At 41.3% G+C, this 19,667-nt stretch overlaps 2 protein-coding genes across 2 annotated transcripts in view; one reads left to right on the forward strand and one right to left on the reverse strand.

Moving 5' to 3' along the window:
* ERICH5 (glutamate rich 5) overlaps positions 1 to 17,735 on the forward strand; it is a 21,032-nt gene extending 3,297 nt beyond the window's left edge. Inside the window, exons 2-3 of the mRNA XM_059042483.2 lie at positions 14,214 to 15,116; positions 16,838 to 17,735. Of these exons, the coding sequence (XP_058898466.1) occupies positions 14,214 to 15,116; positions 16,838 to 16,950 (1,016 nt within the window). The 3' untranslated portion in view covers positions 16,951 to 17,735. The remainder of the gene's footprint in view (positions 1 to 14,213; positions 15,117 to 16,837) is intronic.
* RIDA (reactive intermediate imine deaminase A homolog) overlaps positions 1 to 19,667 on the reverse strand; it is a 40,539-nt gene that overhangs the window by 1,876 nt on the left and 18,996 nt on the right. The window lies entirely within an intron of this gene.

The following is a 19,667-nucleotide window of genomic DNA, read 5'->3' on the forward strand; positions in this document are numbered from 1 at the left end:
GGCAGACTTGTTTCTGAGATTTTATAGCTTAAGCACCAATGTGGACAGAGTAAACATATGGTAATTATTGACAAATTCATTGCTAGGTTAATGTGTACATTTCCACTGACCCCTGTAATCATGTGTTTGTTCTTATCGGAACTCTCACTAGCTGCTTGGCATCCACACTGCCTAGGTAATAGGAAGAGGGTTGAATTTCACAGTTATGTGAATTGATCTTTGTACTGTAGAAATACCTTCAGTCATCAACCAATATTTTCACACAGTGACATTTCAGTCCTAACTAGACAAACACTTCTCCTTTGTAACTGAAGAACAAACATCATTAACATTAAAATGAGTTTTATAGGTTTTTCTGGCATACACATATTATATAAATGGGATTACTTTCATTCAAGTGCTAGAAGTCTCTGGACTGAGTCTTGTGTGTCTTTGTGTCGCCTCTAGAGCTTGGCACAGAGAATGCTCAGTAAGTCTTTGTGGTAGGTCTGATTATTACATACAGCTAATTATAATGGAACATAAGAACTATATACGTGGTTCAAAAAATTGAAAACATTTGAAAAATGCGTACAGTGAAAAGTATACCTTCCACCCTAGCCCTACCATCTGCTTAGTTCTAATCACAGCCATGGGTAAATACTTTTATTAGGTTTTGGGGTTTTTTTTTGTATATTGTTCCCAAGTTTCTTTATATACTGCAAATGTTATTTCCCTCTCCCATTTTTATTCATAAGATATAGTGTATTATACCCATTATTCTTTACCTTGTTTTTTCAGTTAAAAATATGGAGCTCTTTCCATAATCTCTCTATAATATAGAGTACTTCTTTCTCCTTTTTTACCCTTGTTTGAGAATCCGTTGTCTAATTTATTTACCCAGACCTCCAGTGAGGGACATTTGATTTGCTTCCAGTCTTTTCCATTGCAAACAAGACTGCAGTGAATTCCTTTACACATACATCATTTTGAAAGTATGCAAGCATAACTGTTAGACCATTTCCCAGAAGTGGCATTACTAGGTCAAAGGGTATGCACGTTTATAATTTTGAGAGCTAACTGCCTAAATGCTTTCCATAAGGGTTGTACCAAATTACACTCTCATCAACAACATAATACATCTTTTTCTAAAACTGAAGGCTTTTGACATTAGTGCAACCTCATCAAAACATGAGCATGGAGCAGAAATCAGGAGACAAGGTAGGAGCACCCAGTTGGTTTCAGATACTTTAGCTTATAATCTCATGTAATCCCCATAAGAGCCTTAGTTTCACCAAGTACAGCTAGAAAACTGCAGTTTAGGGAGGATACGTAACTTGCCCAAGGTCTCAGAGCTAGTAAGTGATGGATCTGGGGCTTAAGCCCAATGTGTGTGTCTCCAAAGCTCTTGTTCTTTTCACAAACTCCAGTTCCATCTGGGTCCTGTCCTGGTTCTGCTAGAACTCGTCATGTGGCTGTCCACAAAGGAGAAATGCAATCCATAGCTCTTGAGGGGGTGGTTGGGTAAATGGATGGACTGATGGAGATGGGGATTCAGGGGGATGAGAGTACTACTGAAAAAAGCAGAGGGAGAGTAAGCATCAGGACCCATGGAATAACAAAGACTGGAAGGTAACATTGGCCGAGATGGACTTGAGAAGACAGGGTTGGGTTGTGAAGAGACTCTCCTAGTCATGCAGGAAAAGATCAACCCAGCAAAACAAAGCTTCATTGTGTTCTATGAAGTCATTCTTCTGTAAAATTGCCACATGTCTCAGCTCATATGTACACTTTCACTCTTTCCCTTTTGTGTTAATGCTTTACAACATCAAGTTTAAAATAAAAAACTAATACTTGTGAGGGTTCCTGAAAGGCTCACCGAAACTGATTTTAAAAAACATCAAACTTGGCCAGGCTTCGAATACCGGTGTATATAAGTGTAGGTTGTACAGGTAATGATTTTGTTTTTTTAAAGCGAAATATCAGAATATAGCTCTCCAGTTGAGTGTTAATGTCAGGGAAGTATCATGATGGCCTCAGAAGCTTCCTTACTGTCCCGGAGCTGTTGCTGTTGTTCGCATTCCTTAAATCCTTCCTTGGGAATTGCCATCAGGTGCTAGAGTTCATTCTTTTGTGTGTATGCAAAGGGTGAAGATTGCGGGGGGGTGGGGGTGGGGGGTGGGGAACGACTCAAAAAACCCAAACCACAAAACCTCACATTGTTTTTAACAGCTAAAACGCCTAGGCATTACGCTGTATGAAGGTGGGTGAAATAAGCCAGGTGGTGCTAGCATACTCAGAAACAAGGCTGGTCATTGGAGATCAAGAAAAGAAAGGGCAACCTGTGTCATGGGGTCAAGTTCAGCTGACACCATTTTCTTCTCCTTGGAAGGGCCCAAGGGGCTGTAGGGTCCCCAGGACTAGTGGTCTGGGCTCTGGTGACATGGTGACTGTGTGGCCGTAGCCCCACACCTGAGAGAGATGACCCTCTTTTCTCAGACGACACAATCAACAGTCCTTGGGCCTCTCCTCCAGCCTGGCTTTTCTAATAAGACAAAAGCCCCCGAAGCCAGATAACATGCTCTTTATTCATACCAAACACTTCTCGACTTTCAAATCTGTATGGCTTTACTTGCTTTGAGATGAGCAGATTTATATTAGGCCCGTTTAGATAAGTGACAAGTCCAAATGAACATTAAGTAGGAGAGGCAAGACGTAAAAAGATGCAAGAAGCATCATGACATCTCTGCCCTATCTATATATTTTCCAGGTCACTGAAAGTCACATTTCATTTATATACAATTTTCTCTATGGCCATGACAGTATAATTCAAAGTGGACATCAAAGTAGCACCAATTAACATCCTGTAAGACAGATAAGTATAAAATGAACTCGACTTCATAGGCTAAAGACCGAAATGACTCTTGGTCAAGAGGCTGCTCAACAAGCCTTTTCTACGACCTGAGCCCCCAGCCTCGGCCTGCTCCTTTGTGGCTGTTCCAGATTCCTCTCCCCCAGGTCCCCCCATGCCAGGCCCCTGGGGGTCAGTGATAGACCTGCTTCCTCTTCACTAAAAGAAAGGCCCTTGCGATCTGCTTCTTTCCCCTACAGTCATAAGGATGTACCATCAAATCAAGTATTTTTTTTTCTATCAATTAATTGTCTGCTCCTTTCACCAGGACTCTCATTCGGGGACAATACTTTTTCAAGCCTGTAATGTGTTTGTCTTTACACTCAGTGAAAAGTCCCTTTCTGCTCTCTCCAGCAAGCAGCTTTTCTTTCAAACCTAGTCCTAAAGGGTCCCTGCAGGGTGAGAACATTTCACCCTTTGCAGACCGCCCTGCTTCATCTGTCTTCTCAGCCTTGCCCAGCTAATGCTGCTCTAGTCTATTTTTGGTGACAGAAATACATTTGTCCCTGTGTTGTATGTATCAGAGCTTCCCAGCCTGTGAGCATGGGATCCAGTGTACCAGCCTTCCCCCAGCCTCTAGGGAGGCAGGGTCGGGATGGTCCGAGCCCTCTGGGTACAGCTTTCTCCATGTGCCCCCGTGTGCTGCACAAATACCATATTCTATGTGTGCTGTGACATTAAAGAGATGGAAAGGGGCTTCCCTGGTGGCGCAGTGGTTGAGAATCCGCCTGCAGATGCAGGAGACACGGGTTCGTGCCCTGGTCCGGGAAGATCCCACATGCCGTGGAGCAACTAAGCCCGTGAGCCATGGCCGCTGAGCCTGCGCGTCCGGAGCCTGTGCTCCGCAATGGGAGAGGCCCCAACAGTGAGAGGCCCGCATACCGCAAAAAAAAAAAAAAAAAAAAAAAGAGATGGAAAGCCCTGGGCTAGGCCTTCCAACTGCTCTATCACTTTCACTAGTAGTTTCTCTTACTGAGAGAGAACATTTGCTTTCAGCCATCCCAGTGAGGACCTCTGTTGAAATGTCCTCCCCAAACCGCCCTCCTTGCTTCTTTCTCACTGTCATTGGTAATGATAAGGAACTTTTTTCCCCTCCTTATTCTTATCCTTTTCTATCTTCCTAAGACTGATAGGAACCGCATAGTTTCCTTTGGCTAATTTCCTTTTCCTTTGCTTGCCCTGGAGTAGCCTCTACAGACTAGATGGTTTTCTGTTTTTCTTTAATTTATTTTCATTTTTGTTTGCATTGGGTCTTCGTTGCTGCTCTCAGCTTTCTGTAGTTGCGGTGAGCGGGGGCTACTCTTCGTTGTGGTGTGCGGGTTTCTCATTGCGGTGGCTTCTCTTGTTGCGGAGCCCGGGCTCTAGGCGCGCCGGCTTCAGTAGTTGTGGCACGTGGGCTCAGTAGTTGTGGCTCGCGGGCTCTAGAGCGCAGGGTCAGTAGTTGTGGCGCACGGGCTTAGTTGCTCTGCGACATGTGGGATCTTCCCGGACCAGGGCTTGAACCTGTGTCCCCTGCATTGGCAGGTGGATTCTTAACCACTGCACCACCAGGGAAGTCCTCTACAGACTAGATGGTTATAAGAGGCTATAATCACCTGTACACCTTGAATTACTGTGTGTGTGTTTGTGTGTGTGAGAGAGAGAGAGAGGTGGGGGGCACACATGAGAGTGAGAATTACAACATACTAAAAGACAGTATAGAGTTCCAATTTAAAATGTGGGTCTGGAGTTGACTGTCTGGGTCTAAATCCTGGTTCAGGATCATTTATTAGTTGTGTGACTTTGAGCCACTCAACCTCTTTATATGCCTCAGTGATGTCATCTGTAAAATAGGTTTAACAGTAGTTCCTATTTCATAGAGTTGCTCAGAGGAATAAATGAGTTAATACTATAGTGTACCTGGAATGGAACCTAAATATTGCCTACACCAGGGATTGGCAAACTGGCCTGCTGGCCAAACCAGCCCACCACCTGTTTCTGTAAATAAAGTTTTATTGTAACACAGACATGCCCATTCACTTACACATCGTCTAAGGCTGCTTTCTCACTACGATGACAGATGACAGAGTTGAGTAGTTGCAATAATGACCCTATGCCTGGCAAAGCTGAAAATATTTACTATCTGTCAGTCCCTTTACATAAAAAAATTTGTTGACCCCTGGCTTAGAATATTGTCTAGTAAGTCCTCAATAAAAATGATCAATTAATATCAATTTTAGTAAATCTCAATTTTTATTGCTTTTCCAAGATCAAGTTTTGTTTTTTCCCTCAAGATCAAGGTCTAGATCTGAATCTGTTGATTTTCTGACCTTTTTTTCTTTTTAGTAAATGTGTTAAAGGAAAGTGACAAAAATACCCTCAGTAATAGCACAAGTGGTACAAAAATATTCAAAAATCACGAAAGTGGTTATGTGAATGGCCCAAGTTTTATCAACATTTTTTCTAAGGCTTCTAGAGCTTATTTTGCTAGGTTACTTGCTCTTGTACTTTTGCTACTATAATTTTTAAAAAATAGACTTGATTTTAGAATTGTTTTAGATTTACAGAAAAATTATGAAGATAGTACAGAAAGTTCCCATATAGTCCACATCCACTTTCCCCTATTATTAACATCTTACATTAGTAGGGTACATTTGTCACAAGCAATGAACCAAGCTTGATACATGATTATGAACCAAAGTCCATACTTTATTTATTTTTAAATTTACTTAATTTATTAATTTGTTTATTTTTTGGCTGTGTTGGGTCTTCCTTGCTGTGCGTGGGCTTTCTCTAGTTGCAGTGAGAAGGCTTCTGATTGCAGTGGCTTCTCTTCTTGTGGCGCACGGGCTTCGTTGCTCCGCGGCATGTGGGATCTTCCCGGACCAGGGCTTGAACCCGTGTTCCCTGCGTTGGCAGGTGGATCCTTAACCACTGCACCACCAGGGAAGTCCCCCCTCACTTCCCTTAATGTGATCTGTACTAACCATGACAGCAAAGTCATCTGAATTGCATGTGGACCCCTAACCTGAGAGAACAGTAGCAGCGGTCAGCTGAAAGGCCTGGGCTCACAATCCTACTTGGTCTGCCTGCTGCTTTTTCCTGGGGGCTCTCAGGGTACACTAACCACCCAGACTTGAGGTCCAAATGTCTGGTGTGACTCTGACTGCTCTGTTGCAAAATTTAAGTATTCCATCCCAGCCACAGACTTGCTAACTGCTAATGGGCATACTCCCTTCTTGAGCACAGACACCTGCTCTTGGCCACAGGCACCTTTGTACTCTGCACCGTGGTGGAGTGAGGCACAGACACAGTGGCTGAGCCGGGAGAACAGCCACCAATATGAGCATCGGTGGAGCTGCTTGCTCACAGCTCTTAGAGAGCAAGGCACAGCAAGTATTAACCTTCATTTCAGATGAGAAATTAGAAGACCTCTTTGTCCTGACCTAGCCAAGGTGGAGGCTTAGCAAACCCAGCCAGTTCTGGGACATGAGGAAGCGTGAGAAAAAAAGCTTGCTCCCCAGTATGGAGCTCACTTAGATCAGCTCTGGCCCTTGCTTCATTGCTGAAGCAATATACTCACCTCATCTCTTGTGCTGCCATGGCATGCTAGCATGAGGACAGAGACCATGCCTAACGTTTAAAGATGGGCAGCAACGCCTGCGGAGAACACGGGACACCCACACCCGTCAGTTCTGTGTGTTTGTCATCCACTTCAGTCTCTCCTAACTAATCCCATCATGCCTTTCCCTGATAAACCCAGAGTGCTGCCATAGATAAGCTAACTATCGGGGGATCTTATTAAAAATGCTGATTTTGGTTCAGTGGATCTGGGCTTGGGCCTGTGAGTCAGCACTAAAATAAAACCCCAAAACCTCCCAGGTAATACTGATGGTGCAGGTTCTGGAACCACAATTTGCTTTAAAGCACCTAAATCTTCAAAGTAGGATCACACTTCCTTTGGCTCACATCTGAGCTCTGCGACTCCGAACTGTGCACCCTTCCCGGATAAATGTTCTTAATCTTTCTGTGCCATATTTCCTCAACTATTATAATGGAGATAATAATGGACTTAACTTGTGGAGTTGTTGGGCAGATTGAATGAGATAATCCCTATAAAGCTCTAGGCACAGTGCCTCAATAAATGTTAGCCACTCTTGTTCCTAGTGAAGCATCATGGGCGAGGCCTGCTTAGGTGGGTGAAGTGTCACAATTTATACATATCAGAGGTATAATCTTCACTTTCTCTCTCTTTTTCCTTGTTCACTGACGAGTCTTTGATTTTGTAGACTGGATTTCTGCTCCCCATGTGACAATAATGACCATCAATCAATGAAACTTGCCTTTTTTAGTACAAATGCTGTTGATAATTTTGAAAATGTTTTATGCAATCACTGTAAAATACCTTTTTTTTTTTTTTGTGGTACGCGGGCCTCTCACTGTTGTGGCCTCTCCCGTTGCGGAGCACAGGCTCCGGATGCACAGGCTCAGCGGCCATGGCTCACGGGCCCAGCTGCTCCGTGGCATGTGGGATCTTCCCGGACTGGGGCATGAACCCATGTCCCCTGCATCGGCAGGTGGACTCTCAACCACTGCGCCACAAGGGAAGCCCCTAAAATACCTTTTTTGAAATAAGAGTTTATCTTATGGGAGTCTAGAAGAAACCAAAGAAAATGAAACTAGAAAATCATATCTGAAGGCGGTGACTATTTGTCATGTTTGATGACTGGCTCTGTAGCTCTTCAATGTCAGCCTCTCCTCTAGGCAGAAGCCCCCCATCTCCATGTGTACTTATCAAGTATTCCAGAAGTATCTTTCCAACTACATGTTCTTGTTGCTCTGTAGTTAAATTTCAAAATTAGATTTACCTTCAAACTTTATTGCATTTACCTTGTGATATCAAAACTAATTTTAGGGACTTCCCTGGTGGCGCAGTGGTTGGGAACTGCCAATGCAGGGGACACGGGTTCCATCCTTGGTCCGGGAAGATCCCACATGCTGCAGAGCAACTAAGCCTGTGTGGCACAACTACTGAGCCTGAGCTCTAGAGCCTGCGAGTCACAACTACTGAGCTTGCGTGCCACAGTTACCGAATCCTCCGTGTGCCTAGAGCCCGTGCTCCACAACAAGAGAAGCCACCGCAATGAGAAGCCAGTGCACCGCAGCAAAGAGTAACCCCCGCTTGCTGCAACTAGAGAAAGACTGTGGATAGCAACGAAGACCCAAAGCAGCCAAAAATAAAAATAAATAAATTTATTTTTAAAAAACTAATATAAAAAAACTAATAATAATATAAAAAACTAATAAAGATATGTAAATTCAGGTAGTTCTACTAAGGAATGAAAGGTGGTTTGTCTCATTTTTATTTGTTCTCTGTAGGATTTTTTTGGCTAATGGTTTCATACTCCAGTTACATGGGATATTGCGTAAGTTCACCTCTCTTCAAAATGAGTGCCTTTTTAACATCTATTGACTGATAGAACACACCCTTGGAGATTAACATTTGTGCCATTGCACAATGTTAATCCCCAAGGCACATAAGGACAGTATCTTTACAAACTTTGATGAGGGAAAAGGGCAAAAACAGCTAGAATAGCACCACTGTTAGCTCCAGAAATATTTGTTGTATGGATGGATAAATGATGGAATGGAATTGAGGAGAAAGCAGAGAAAGAAAATGAGAAGAAGATGAGTGGACTCTTCCCTTGGAGCAGACGCATGCTGCATCCCTGGTTCCCAAAGCTCAAAAGCTACCAGAACTTAGAAATGGTGGCAGCAAGGGAAAACACCAGGATGCCCTTTCTCATTGATTCTCTAGAAAATTCAGCAGACAATTCAGTGAGGTCTTTGGGATGGCTGATATGCCCTAGCCATGGATTAGGAAATATTGACCTCAAGTTTTTCTCCTTGCTGGGTAGAAACTTTTCATTTTTGATTAGGGTAATGAACTGAGTAGAAGAGCTTCCAGCATAATGTGAATTTCAGGTATGTTAGTTCTGGTTCTAATCCCTTCTGTAATGTTGCCTAGTATTTAATTTCTTTGTGTGCCTATCACAACGGTGCTTGCAACAAGGGTTCTGTTAGTTCAGCTGTCACAACAAATTTGTGCAGGGATCAACTTACAACAGAATCAAGAGAGATAATGAGCACCAAAGGATTAGGCCCAGAACAGTGTATGATTTGATAAAATGTAGGGTTCAGAAAACAGTCACATCCTTAAACAACTTTGGGTGTGGAAACAATGCATCTGTCCACAATATTTATTACATAATAATACAGATTAGGCATAAAATGTCTCCTGTTTTTGAACAAAATACCTCACTGCTTTTCAAGTTAGAGTGCTAGAAGAAATGGTATAGAACCTCCTTCCACCTCAAGGAGTTATCCTGGGGATTCACAAAACCACGTGGACAGAGTGTGGAGACGCTTGGGTAAGAGGTCGTGCGTAGGTACCAAGCTGTGCTTGATAAGGGAAGTAGCTATTATTTGAATTTCCTTGCAGACAGTAAAGTCTAGGATGGCGAGGACCAGATCTTCCTTGTTAACTGCTGTAACCCTTGTGCTTAGCCCAGAGTGGGCATATAGTAGGCACTTGATCAATGCTTGATGAGTAAATGAAATCAAAGCCAACAAACAGAATGAAACATATTTGTTTATATAAAAGCTAACAGTGGCCTTTATTAATGCCAGTCAAGTCCGGTGAAATCATGGCTGACATGAATGCTACTTCACTCTCTATCAACAATCATGATTTAAAACTTACCATTAGTAACAACAGAATTTTATAGGTCAACGGTGACAACTTTACAGTGTTTAGGGGACTGTTTATCCAAGCTCTTTAATGTTGCAGTTCATTCTTTCTGTTGCTAAATTAGCTATAATTTACTGACAGGGCTACTGCTAAACCACAGAGGACCTTTATGAAATTAGAAAAAGCTGCCCTTCCCACCCCTGACGCATGCAACCTTGCTGTTGCACACAGGCTGGAGTTCATCTCTCCCTTGCCCCTTCAGCGGCACACACCCCATGCAGTGAGAAACCTGCAGAGCCGTTTGCTGCGTCCCTGTTTACTGAGTACCTCCTCGTGTCTCATACCATGTTGAGTAATTACACACATATCACCTCAGAATTATCAATGATCCTAACAAGCCTGAAAGGCAAAGATAATATCCCCAGTTGATAGATAAGGAAACTGAGGTCCAGAGAGTTTCGTAACTTGTCTGGATTGCACAGTTAAGTAAACGATGGGAGGAGGAGTCACGCCGAACATCAGAACAGTCTCGAATGCCCTGCTCCAGCTGATGAGGAAGGAGCCCAGATGGATCCCCAAATTTTACTTCCCTCAGCAGCTGGGGATTAAAAACATTCCGAAGCATAAGAAAGGAAGTTTTGTGGTCCCTGGAGTCTTTAGTATTGTGTTCTCCGAGACAGGGTTTGAAACAACCATTTGTTTTCCAACCCTTTTCATTTATTGACTCTGATCTTTCTTTTTTTCTGAATAGGCTCAGAGAAAGGTACCAGTATTAGGATGAATGGAAATTACCTTCCCCTTCTGTGTGTCCACCACGGTCTCTTCCTTGCTAGGGCTGGCAGGTGAAGTGTAACGCTTTCCGTGGCTAGCTTGCTTGGCGTTCAGGGGGTGCCAGTCGCTGTGCTGGTGTTTTCCAGGTATTAACTCGTGTAATCCTCACAACAGCTCGACTGCTCCTCTTCCCACTCTACAGGTGATGAAACTGAGGCGCAAAGAGGCTTAACAAGGCTAGTAAGTGGAAGAATGAGGATTCAAACCCAGTGCATCGGAGGTGTCATTTTCAAGATCCCAAGATCTCTGTCCTCCCTTTTAGAGCGGATTACTCTCTTCTATCACACAGGAAAAAGAACTACTGAGTGATTAGTGAGGAGCTATTAACTCCAAAGTACATTTATTTCAAAATTCAGAGTGCAGTTAATCAACATGAACTACAAAATGAGTGTGTCACTACACTTTTCGCATTTTCTCTAATTTCTGGTCATCGTTTTAAAGATGTTTTAGCTTTTGGGGCTACCTCAGAAAGATGTTAGAGACAGTGACTTCTCTTGTGATATTTCCCAGCTTGTTTGACAATTTTCAGGTTGCAGTACAAGAATATTATATGTTGAGGACTTTTCCCTACTTCACGTATGCCAGTAAGATTAGAAAAAGTATATAAGAATGAAAATCGATACTGTGATCATGGGCATAAATGTTCTAGTTATGGCAAAAATTTATAGATCCTTTGGAAACTTAAGACACCATTTGTGTATAAATAAATTTTCACAAAGCTTTTGGTTTTAGGGGAAGAAAACTTGACTTAGCCTGACAGCATAATAATATATTTTTCAAAATATAAAATTGAGTGGCTATGATTTGGGTATGTCAACACATTTTTTCCTTCAAGCTTTCTGCTCTAGAAGAATGATGCCAATAGAATGCACCCACAGCTGGCACAGCTGGATGAAAATCATTCGTCTCATTTAACTGACAGTACTGATCACTGTAATATCTATTTTACCGGAAAATATAATTTGGCAGACATCTGTGATCAGCATAATAATACATTTCCTTGTCAATTCCCTAAGGCAGCCATCACCTAAACATCCTTTGTGTGGTATCTAAATGAATTATCTTGTCATAATGAATTTCTTTATAGACCTGAGAAATTGCTTCTGTTAAGCTGCCTTCCGTGCTATTAATGTGAAGGCTTCGTGCATAATGAGGCTGGAGGGAGAGGCGAAGGCTAGCCCTCCTCCCAGCTCTGGACCCCAGGCCCACAGCCTGTGTCCTGTGTCTCACAGAATCCTCTCTGAACTCTGCTTCTCCAGCTTCGGGCTCTAATTCCTTTCCACTGGGGGATTCAAACACAGTCGCAGAGGTAGGGTGGGAGACTATTTGATGTGAATAAATGTATTAAAAAGAGAAACAATTGGCAGTGAATGAAGTAATGAGAATACATAAACTAAGGACGTGAAGATCCATGACAGTTACTAACTCGGGGGGAAAAACAACAAAAAAATGTTTACACAAGTAATAGTTTACTACATGGCTCAGTTCTTCATAGCAGACATATTCATTATGTGTACATATAACTGAATATCGATATAACCCCAATTACAACATGATTACTATTGTATTTTATTTTTGTTAAAAAAATATTTATTTATTCATGTATTTGGCTGCATCGGGTCTTAGTTGCGGCACGTGAGATCTTTGCTGCGGCATGCGGGATATTCCATTGCAGCGCGCAGCCTCCAGAGTGCACAGGCTGTTGCCCCACGGAATGTGGGATCTTAGTCCCCTGAGCAGGGAACCAACCCGCGTCCCCTGCATTGGAAGGCAGATTTTTAACCACTGGACCACCTGGGAAGTCTCATGATTACTATTTTAAATCATTACTAATATGCAATTACTGAATTGAAAGGAAATGTGAATGTGTAATGGGAGAGGGTGAAGGATGTTGGAGGTGCAGAAAAAGGGAGCTAAGTCTTTATTTTCCATAGTGGGAGTTAGTTGAAATGCCCAAACTAAAAAATAATGAAGTAGCAATTCACTTAGAGATATAGGGAAAAAAAGTATCCCTCCCAGACAGCTAAATTTGACCCTAGAGAAGGGGAAAAGAGAGAGGAGACCTGAGTCTTAGTTGTATATCTTAACTTACATTAAATAAGCAGGTAACTCTTTAAACTATATGCATATATATCTGGGGTCAGGGGTAACTTAGGGAAAAAAAGAACAAGAAAAGATGAAAAATTATCTTTGGGGAAAAAAAGGTAGAAGAGGAAATATATCACCTAGAGGCCCATTTTAACATGCTGGTTTATTTTCTTCCAGTATCTCCCCCTCTGTTTGCTTTTCCTGTCTTTCTCCTTTCCAATGATCAAGATTGCTATAATCATACTGTAAATAAAATTGATTATTGAGCTCATAATTGCACAGCAGACCTTGTGCTAATATACACTTTATATCCATTATTTTATTTGATTAACCCAACTGGGAGTGCTGATTTTTTAACTTATTATATAATAATTATTTTATTATTTTAGCATATGGTCTTCATAATCATCTTTTTCATGGCACAATAATATTCCACCCAATGGATTATTCATCTTTCCCCCAAATTATTAGACTTTTAAGTTGTTTTCCAGATTTTGCTGTTATAAAGAATACTGGGATGATATACTTTCCCACAGAGCGTTTCCCTGAAGTTTATGCTTTTAGGGTAAATTTCCAGAAGTAGGATCACTGGGTCAAAAAGTATAAACATGTTGCCACGTTGCTTTCTTAAACTGTCCAGAGGGCACTTATGCATTCATTGTTTAATGTGATATGATGCCTCTTGCAACTCTGACGTAGGTAGGAGAGACAGATTCACTGCCATTTTATAGATATGATGATTGGGAGCTAAGTTCCCAAGGTCACACAGTTGGGGGAAGAGCCAGAATTAAAATGCATGTTTCCCAACTCTCTCCTGGTTTCTCTTCTAACCAGGACCCCCAAATGAAATGAAACTCAGGCTGGACTGTGCCTGCCACTTTCCCTCCCAGACATCTTAGTTTTGACCTAGTGGGGCTTCTCTGTCATGGGACCCTTTCCTTTCACTGAGGCCATTCTGCTTTAGGGGGAAGGTAAGACCTCTCTAGCAGCCCAAGGACCACTTCTTGGGCTATAAATCTACTAAGCCTAAGGAGGAGAAAGGGTGGGACAGAGGAAAGAGCATGAGGAAACAAAGGGTACTAAATTAGAATATGGGGGCTTCCCTGGTGGTGCAGTGGTTGAGAGCCCGCCTGCCGATGCAGGGGACACGGGTTCGTGCCCCGGTCCGGGAAGATCCCGCATGCCGCGGAGCGGCGGGGCCCCTGAGCCATGGCCACTGAGCCTGTGCGTCTGGAGCCTGTGCTCTTCAATGGGAGAGGCCACAACAGTGAGAGGCCCGTGTACCGCAAAAAAAAAAAAAAAAAAAAAAAAAAAAAAAAAAATATATATATATATATATATATATATATATATATATATATATATATGAATATGGGACAGGAGTCATGACAAGGAGCAAACAGGAAAAAAAACCCTGTGATTTTGGGGGACTTTCATGCTTAAGACTAGGTATTTGAGCTGAAAACACTAAAGAGATTTGACTTAGGGCATGTTAGGGTCATGGTATGGCCTCTCTGTACTCAACTGTACTGTACCCAGGACTGTCTTGAACTGTTAAATCTACTTCTTGATAGCAATACACTTTCTCAGGATAGAAACTAGATAATAATTTGTATTGTTTCTTTTCAAATGAATGATAAAAAGTAACTTCAAATATGTATTTTTCAACCACAGAAGAAAGTGAGTCCTGCTTTGTCCAACCAAAACCACGTACACTGGGAAGAGAATCTACTTTATATGGCAAGGTACAAAAGGAAAGCCTTCCTCGACTAGAAAAGCTCAAGATTTCAGCCGTGTCTACAGCTAATGGTGTTAAATCCCTCCATGAACAGCCCCTGGCAAAGGATGCTGCAGACCCACCAGGATCCACAGAGGAAACTCAGCCTCTCAAGGGACTAAAGGAGTCTGGGTCACCTCAGCCAGATGGCAAAGATGATACTCCAGGAGCAGGAGAAAAGAAGAAGGACGTGGAAGCAGTGACAGAGGCTCAGCCTTTTAAAGGAAACGCTGAGACCGAACCTTTAGGAGCAGAAGCCAAGAGTCAACCTTGGGGGACAGAGGGAGAGAGGGACTCCCCTGGAGCAGTGGAAGGTACTGAGAATCCACAAGCTGCCGGAGAGATGACACCTCTAGGAACAGCTGAGAAAATTCCACCTCTGGAGGCAGCTAGAGAGCCACAATCTCAAGAAGCTATGGGAAGGGATGAACAGTCCCAACTCCCAGAAACAGTTCCCAAGGAGATGGAATCTCCAGAAATATTGGAAGGAAGTCAGCTTGTGGAAACAGCTGAAAAGCAGCAACTTCAAGAGACATTGGGAGATGAGCAGTGCCAACTTCTAGAGATGATCCGCAGAGAGAATGGAACACCAGAAGTATCAGACAGAAGTCAGCTTATGGAAACAGCTGTCAAGGGTGATTCGCTCCATAAAACTACTGAAGGTCCAGGAAACATGGAGCAGATCCAACCTGAAAGAATAGTTGGAAACATGGAACATGCAGCAGGAATTCTAGAGACAGGGGCAAATGTGGAAACGGTCAGGAATATTCATGCTAACGAAGAGGACCAACACGTTGAAGGTAAAAGTCGTGCTGTCACAGACTCAGGTTGTTTAGGTGTGCTTCATAAAAGATCATCTCTGGGGGACAGGGGTGGCTGACACAGTCCCTCTAGTCTCTGTTTCAGTGGTTGAAGTTCATTTGACCCAAACCAAAAAGGCTTCCATACTTGAAAAACAGGCATTTGACTTTCTGGCACAAATTTTCAAAGGCACAGTCTGTGTCCAGATTTGTAACCTAGAGCTTCATTGTTGAATAAAATGGAATATTGAAGGAATGTTAAATTTCTGAATTTTTCCAAGTTCACTCTTCATCAGGCCCCATGTATGGCATGAGGATACAAATTAAGGATGGTCAGTGGAGGAACTGACTTTTTAATGAAAGAACACACAAGTAATGCCTCTTAGAGTGTCATTTTCATCTTTGCACTCTTATCCTTAGAAAATTACCGTCAGCCTGCTCCTGTCCTCCTATAGTCTTTTTATCTTTATTAGAAGACTAGAGAAATGTACTACGTCTTAGCAAATGGTGTTTTTTTAAATGTACTTTACCAGTATAAAACAAATGGTATCTATACTGTTCTTTATTGGAGTTATGATAAAAAAATTCTTCTAGGGCAGGATTTACATTTTGGTAAATTTTGGCTTCACCCTACAGTATAGTTAAGTGAAACATTCATCCGTTTTTTAATTCTCTCATTAGTTAATGCAGCAGTTTTTGAGTGTCTAATCATCTGCTAGCTGCAGGAATAAGGGATAGTCCCTGTTCTCGGGGGGCTCACAGTCTAGCGGGGAGAAGGCAGAATTTAAACAAAATACTACAGTCTACTGGGGTAAGTGCTTTAGTGAGGGTATATAAAAGTGCTCTGGGAATAACAAGGGAGAAGCAAGTAAAGGTATGTATTTGTTAGATCAGGGTTGGCAAACTCAAGTCTTTAGGGCCTAGGATAATGACAGTGGGTGAAGTGAGGGGCACATGTAATGCTGTGGGAAGCCCCGGGCACCTTGGTGAACAGGAGCACAATCCTATCAAAAGAGGCAGCTGTTGGGGCTTCCCTGGTGGCGCAGTGGTTGAGAGTCCGCCTGCCGATGCAGGGGACACGGGTTCGTGCCCCGGTCCGGGAAGATCCCACATGCCGCGGAGCGGCTGGGCCCGTGAGCCATGGCCGCTGAGCCTGCGCGACCGGAGCCTGTGCTCTGCAACGGGAGAGGCCGCAACAGTGAGAGGCCCGCGTACCGCAAAAAAAAAAAAAAAAAAGAGGCAGCTGCTTCTGGGCTCCACTCAAGGCACGGGGACCAGTGTTGCCCAAAGTGACTTCTTAGGGAAAAATTTGTATGTGCAATGGCCAGGCTTTTAAATGTTTAAACTCTTTAAAAGTTCAATGATTGTTTTCTTTAAACACCAGAATGACCAAACAAGACGCTTTCTGGGCACCCACAGAACACATTTTGAATTAAATATAAATGGAACTTTCTATTTGTAATATGTTCTACTGTCTGTCTTGGGTAATTCTGCAACCTGATTTTATATAAGAAAATGCCAAGACTCGGAAATGGTAAGTGACATGGGCCACTCCAAGGATCTGAGAGACCCAGGGCAATTGCCTTTCTTGACACCATCAGAGAAACTTACTGTCTAGACCTAAAGAGCAAGAGCTGCCCCCCTTGGAAACCAGCTGCGGGGCACTTTGTTGCTAATGCTAAACAAGCATCTCTTAATATCACCTTTGATTACTTTTCCAGGTGAAACAGGAGAAAAGGTTGAAACAGAGATGGAGAATGAGAAAGTAAGTGAAGGGGCTGAAACAAAAGAGGAAGAAACAGGAGAAGCTGTGGGTCTTTCAGCAGCCACGTAGATAGGTATGGTGATGGAAGGGTGAACGGACACAGCGTATTATAACAGAGAAGACAGAAAGCGGCAGTGAAATTTGTGGTTACAGATCTTATCTTTCAACATCTACATGTTTTATACAAGGAGTGTGGTTATCATGTTATTGATTACATTGTTCCATAAAACTGCTAAGCTGTGAACAGTTTTTCTAGCTACTTACAATTCAAAACTACAAAAAAAAAAAAACAGAAAAAGAAAACTACAATAGCCAGAGCCAATACCAACTAGGGTATATGTTCGTGTAAGAGTGTGAGGGTGTTTTCTTCACTGTGGCAATGGGTCTATGGAGTAGAAAATGAGACCCTAAAAGAAAGTATAAACCTTTAAGTATAGGTGGCTGGAGAAAGGAGTTAGCAGATTTTAGGGAGCTCATGATAATAAAGTCATACAGTTGGAATTAGGATGGAGTAAGAATGATCAACAATAACTGGGCAAACTATACCTAGTATTTCTTTCCTATCACAGAATTTAGAGCTGGTGGGAACCTGGGAAAGTATGTCATCTAATTACCTTCTCACCTTAAGTCTAGCTACTACCATACATCCTTATTGATCATGGTGTATTAAATATGGTAACAAAATTCTTCTTAAAGGAACGCAGACTCTGGCGCTGTTATAAGATTAGGCGTTTTCACAATGAAAGGTTAGACATGTTTTATGTGCCATTTTGAATCATCTAGTGATTTTATACTTATGTGAGGTATTTCAATTGGTGTTATCCTTTTGACTGACATTAAAGGTATTTTAAATTAACTGACTTTTAAATATATTTTAGAGGCAACAAACAGCAAGAATTAAAACAGACTTGTTGCCTATGTGGAGTCTATTCCTTGGGCCCTATTTTTTGTTTTTTTTAAGATTACTCTGATTTAATATTAGGCTTTAGATGTGGAAAAGAGCTGAAAAATCAAGATTTAAAAACCATTTATAATATTTCATTCGTGTTAAAATGATACACCACAGAAAGTCACTTTTCAAGTATTCCTCCAAAATTGCCAAGGGATTTTGGTAAATGATGATATGTGAATAATAATAATGATAGCAATCTTGCCCACCAATGAGTGCCTTGTGTTTATGAATATCAGGATAGAATTATATTCTGGAAACATTTTGTATCTTTATCTTATTTGTAAATATGTAGTTTAAAGATAACTGCTCAGATGAATTAACTAGACTATTTTACTTTAGCTTCTATATTAAACTGACTATTAAGATGATGTAATTAATTTTAAGAATATAGGATAGAGGGAAGAATTATCATCCTTAGTCTGATTTTAATGTTAGTTTATGTTTCTGAGTTTAAAGAGTTGAGGTAGCCAACAAGAGGAGTTACCTGAGTAGATGACTTCATCCTTCCTGCAAAGTAAAGAAGCTGGGTTGTGATTTTATTGAGAACAAGGATTGTTTTATGTGTCTTTGAATTCATGCACTTAGCTCTTTTAATGGGACATGATAGGTGCTTGATAAGTATTTGTCAAATCAATAAATGAATAATAAATACCAAGTGTTCCCATTTACACTTAATTCATTAAAAAAGAATATAGAATTCTTTATATATTGAATTCGAAATATGAATTTGTGTGACAATAACGTTTTCATTCCAAAGCTGCTCAAGCTTAGTAAGACTATATATCTGGTATAGTTCCAAAAATAGTAATAATTTGGGGTCAGAAAGTTACATAACTCAGAACTGATATTGCATCTTTCAAGCTACATTTTGTAATCCAAAGGTGTTTTTCCTGACCCAAAGGTATTTTTATATAGATATCTAGTAAATAGAAAATGTCAGAGCTTAGTGTAAAATATGATCACCTTAAAAAGTGATTGTACTTTGTATCAAGTACTGAAATAGTAGGATTCATTTACTTAATAGGCATAAAGGTCCATTCTCCATTGTGTGGATTTTAAAAAAATCTCTAACATATGTTAAAGAGATCCCTATTCAGATCTCACTCTTGAAAGAAGTCTTTCTCAAAAACATTATTATATAGTTGTAATGTAAAAGTTTTCAAATTACTTATGAATACCATTATTTTCCATAATAACTAAAATCATTTATTCTCAGAAAAATTTGGAAATCTCAGAAATATAAATTTCTGATACTTTCTACACTTTTGTCTTTGGCCTTTACTGTGGTTACTAAGACATTTTTAGAAATTATTCTTTTAGATAATATTAATAACTTTGTAGTTCAAAACCTATAAAGAAAATTGAAATGTTCCATAATATTTGAATATTCCAAAATTCAAACGTTTCATCTAAATAATCTGCTAATTTATTTTTTTTAAACAAAATTAAAGTAATAAGTGCCTGTAGTAAAACTCAAATAATAAAGAAAGGTACAAAATGGGAAGTAAAGTTGTTCCTCCCATATCCTTTAGTCCCTCTATGAAAAGATGATAAAGCTTCTTGTGTTTACTTCCATAAGAAGGTAATGTAGGGACTTCCCTGGTGGTCCAGTGGTTAAGACTGCACACTCCCAATGCAGGGGGCCTGGGTTCGATCCCTGGTCAGGGAAGTAGATCCCACATGCATGCCGCAACTAAGAGTCCACCTGCCACAACTAAGAGCCTGTATACCTCAGCTAAAAGAGCCCTCATGCTGCAACTAAGACCCAGAACAGCCAAATAAATAAATAAATAAAATTTTTAAAAGGGTAATGTATAAGCCAGGCTATGTGGAT

The sequence above is a fragment of the Kogia breviceps genome, chromosome 17 (assembly GCF_026419965.1).
Source record: "Kogia breviceps isolate mKogBre1 chromosome 17, mKogBre1 haplotype 1, whole genome shotgun sequence".
In the NCBI taxonomy this organism is placed as follows: Eukaryota; Metazoa; Chordata; class Mammalia; order Artiodactyla; family Physeteridae; genus Kogia; species Kogia breviceps.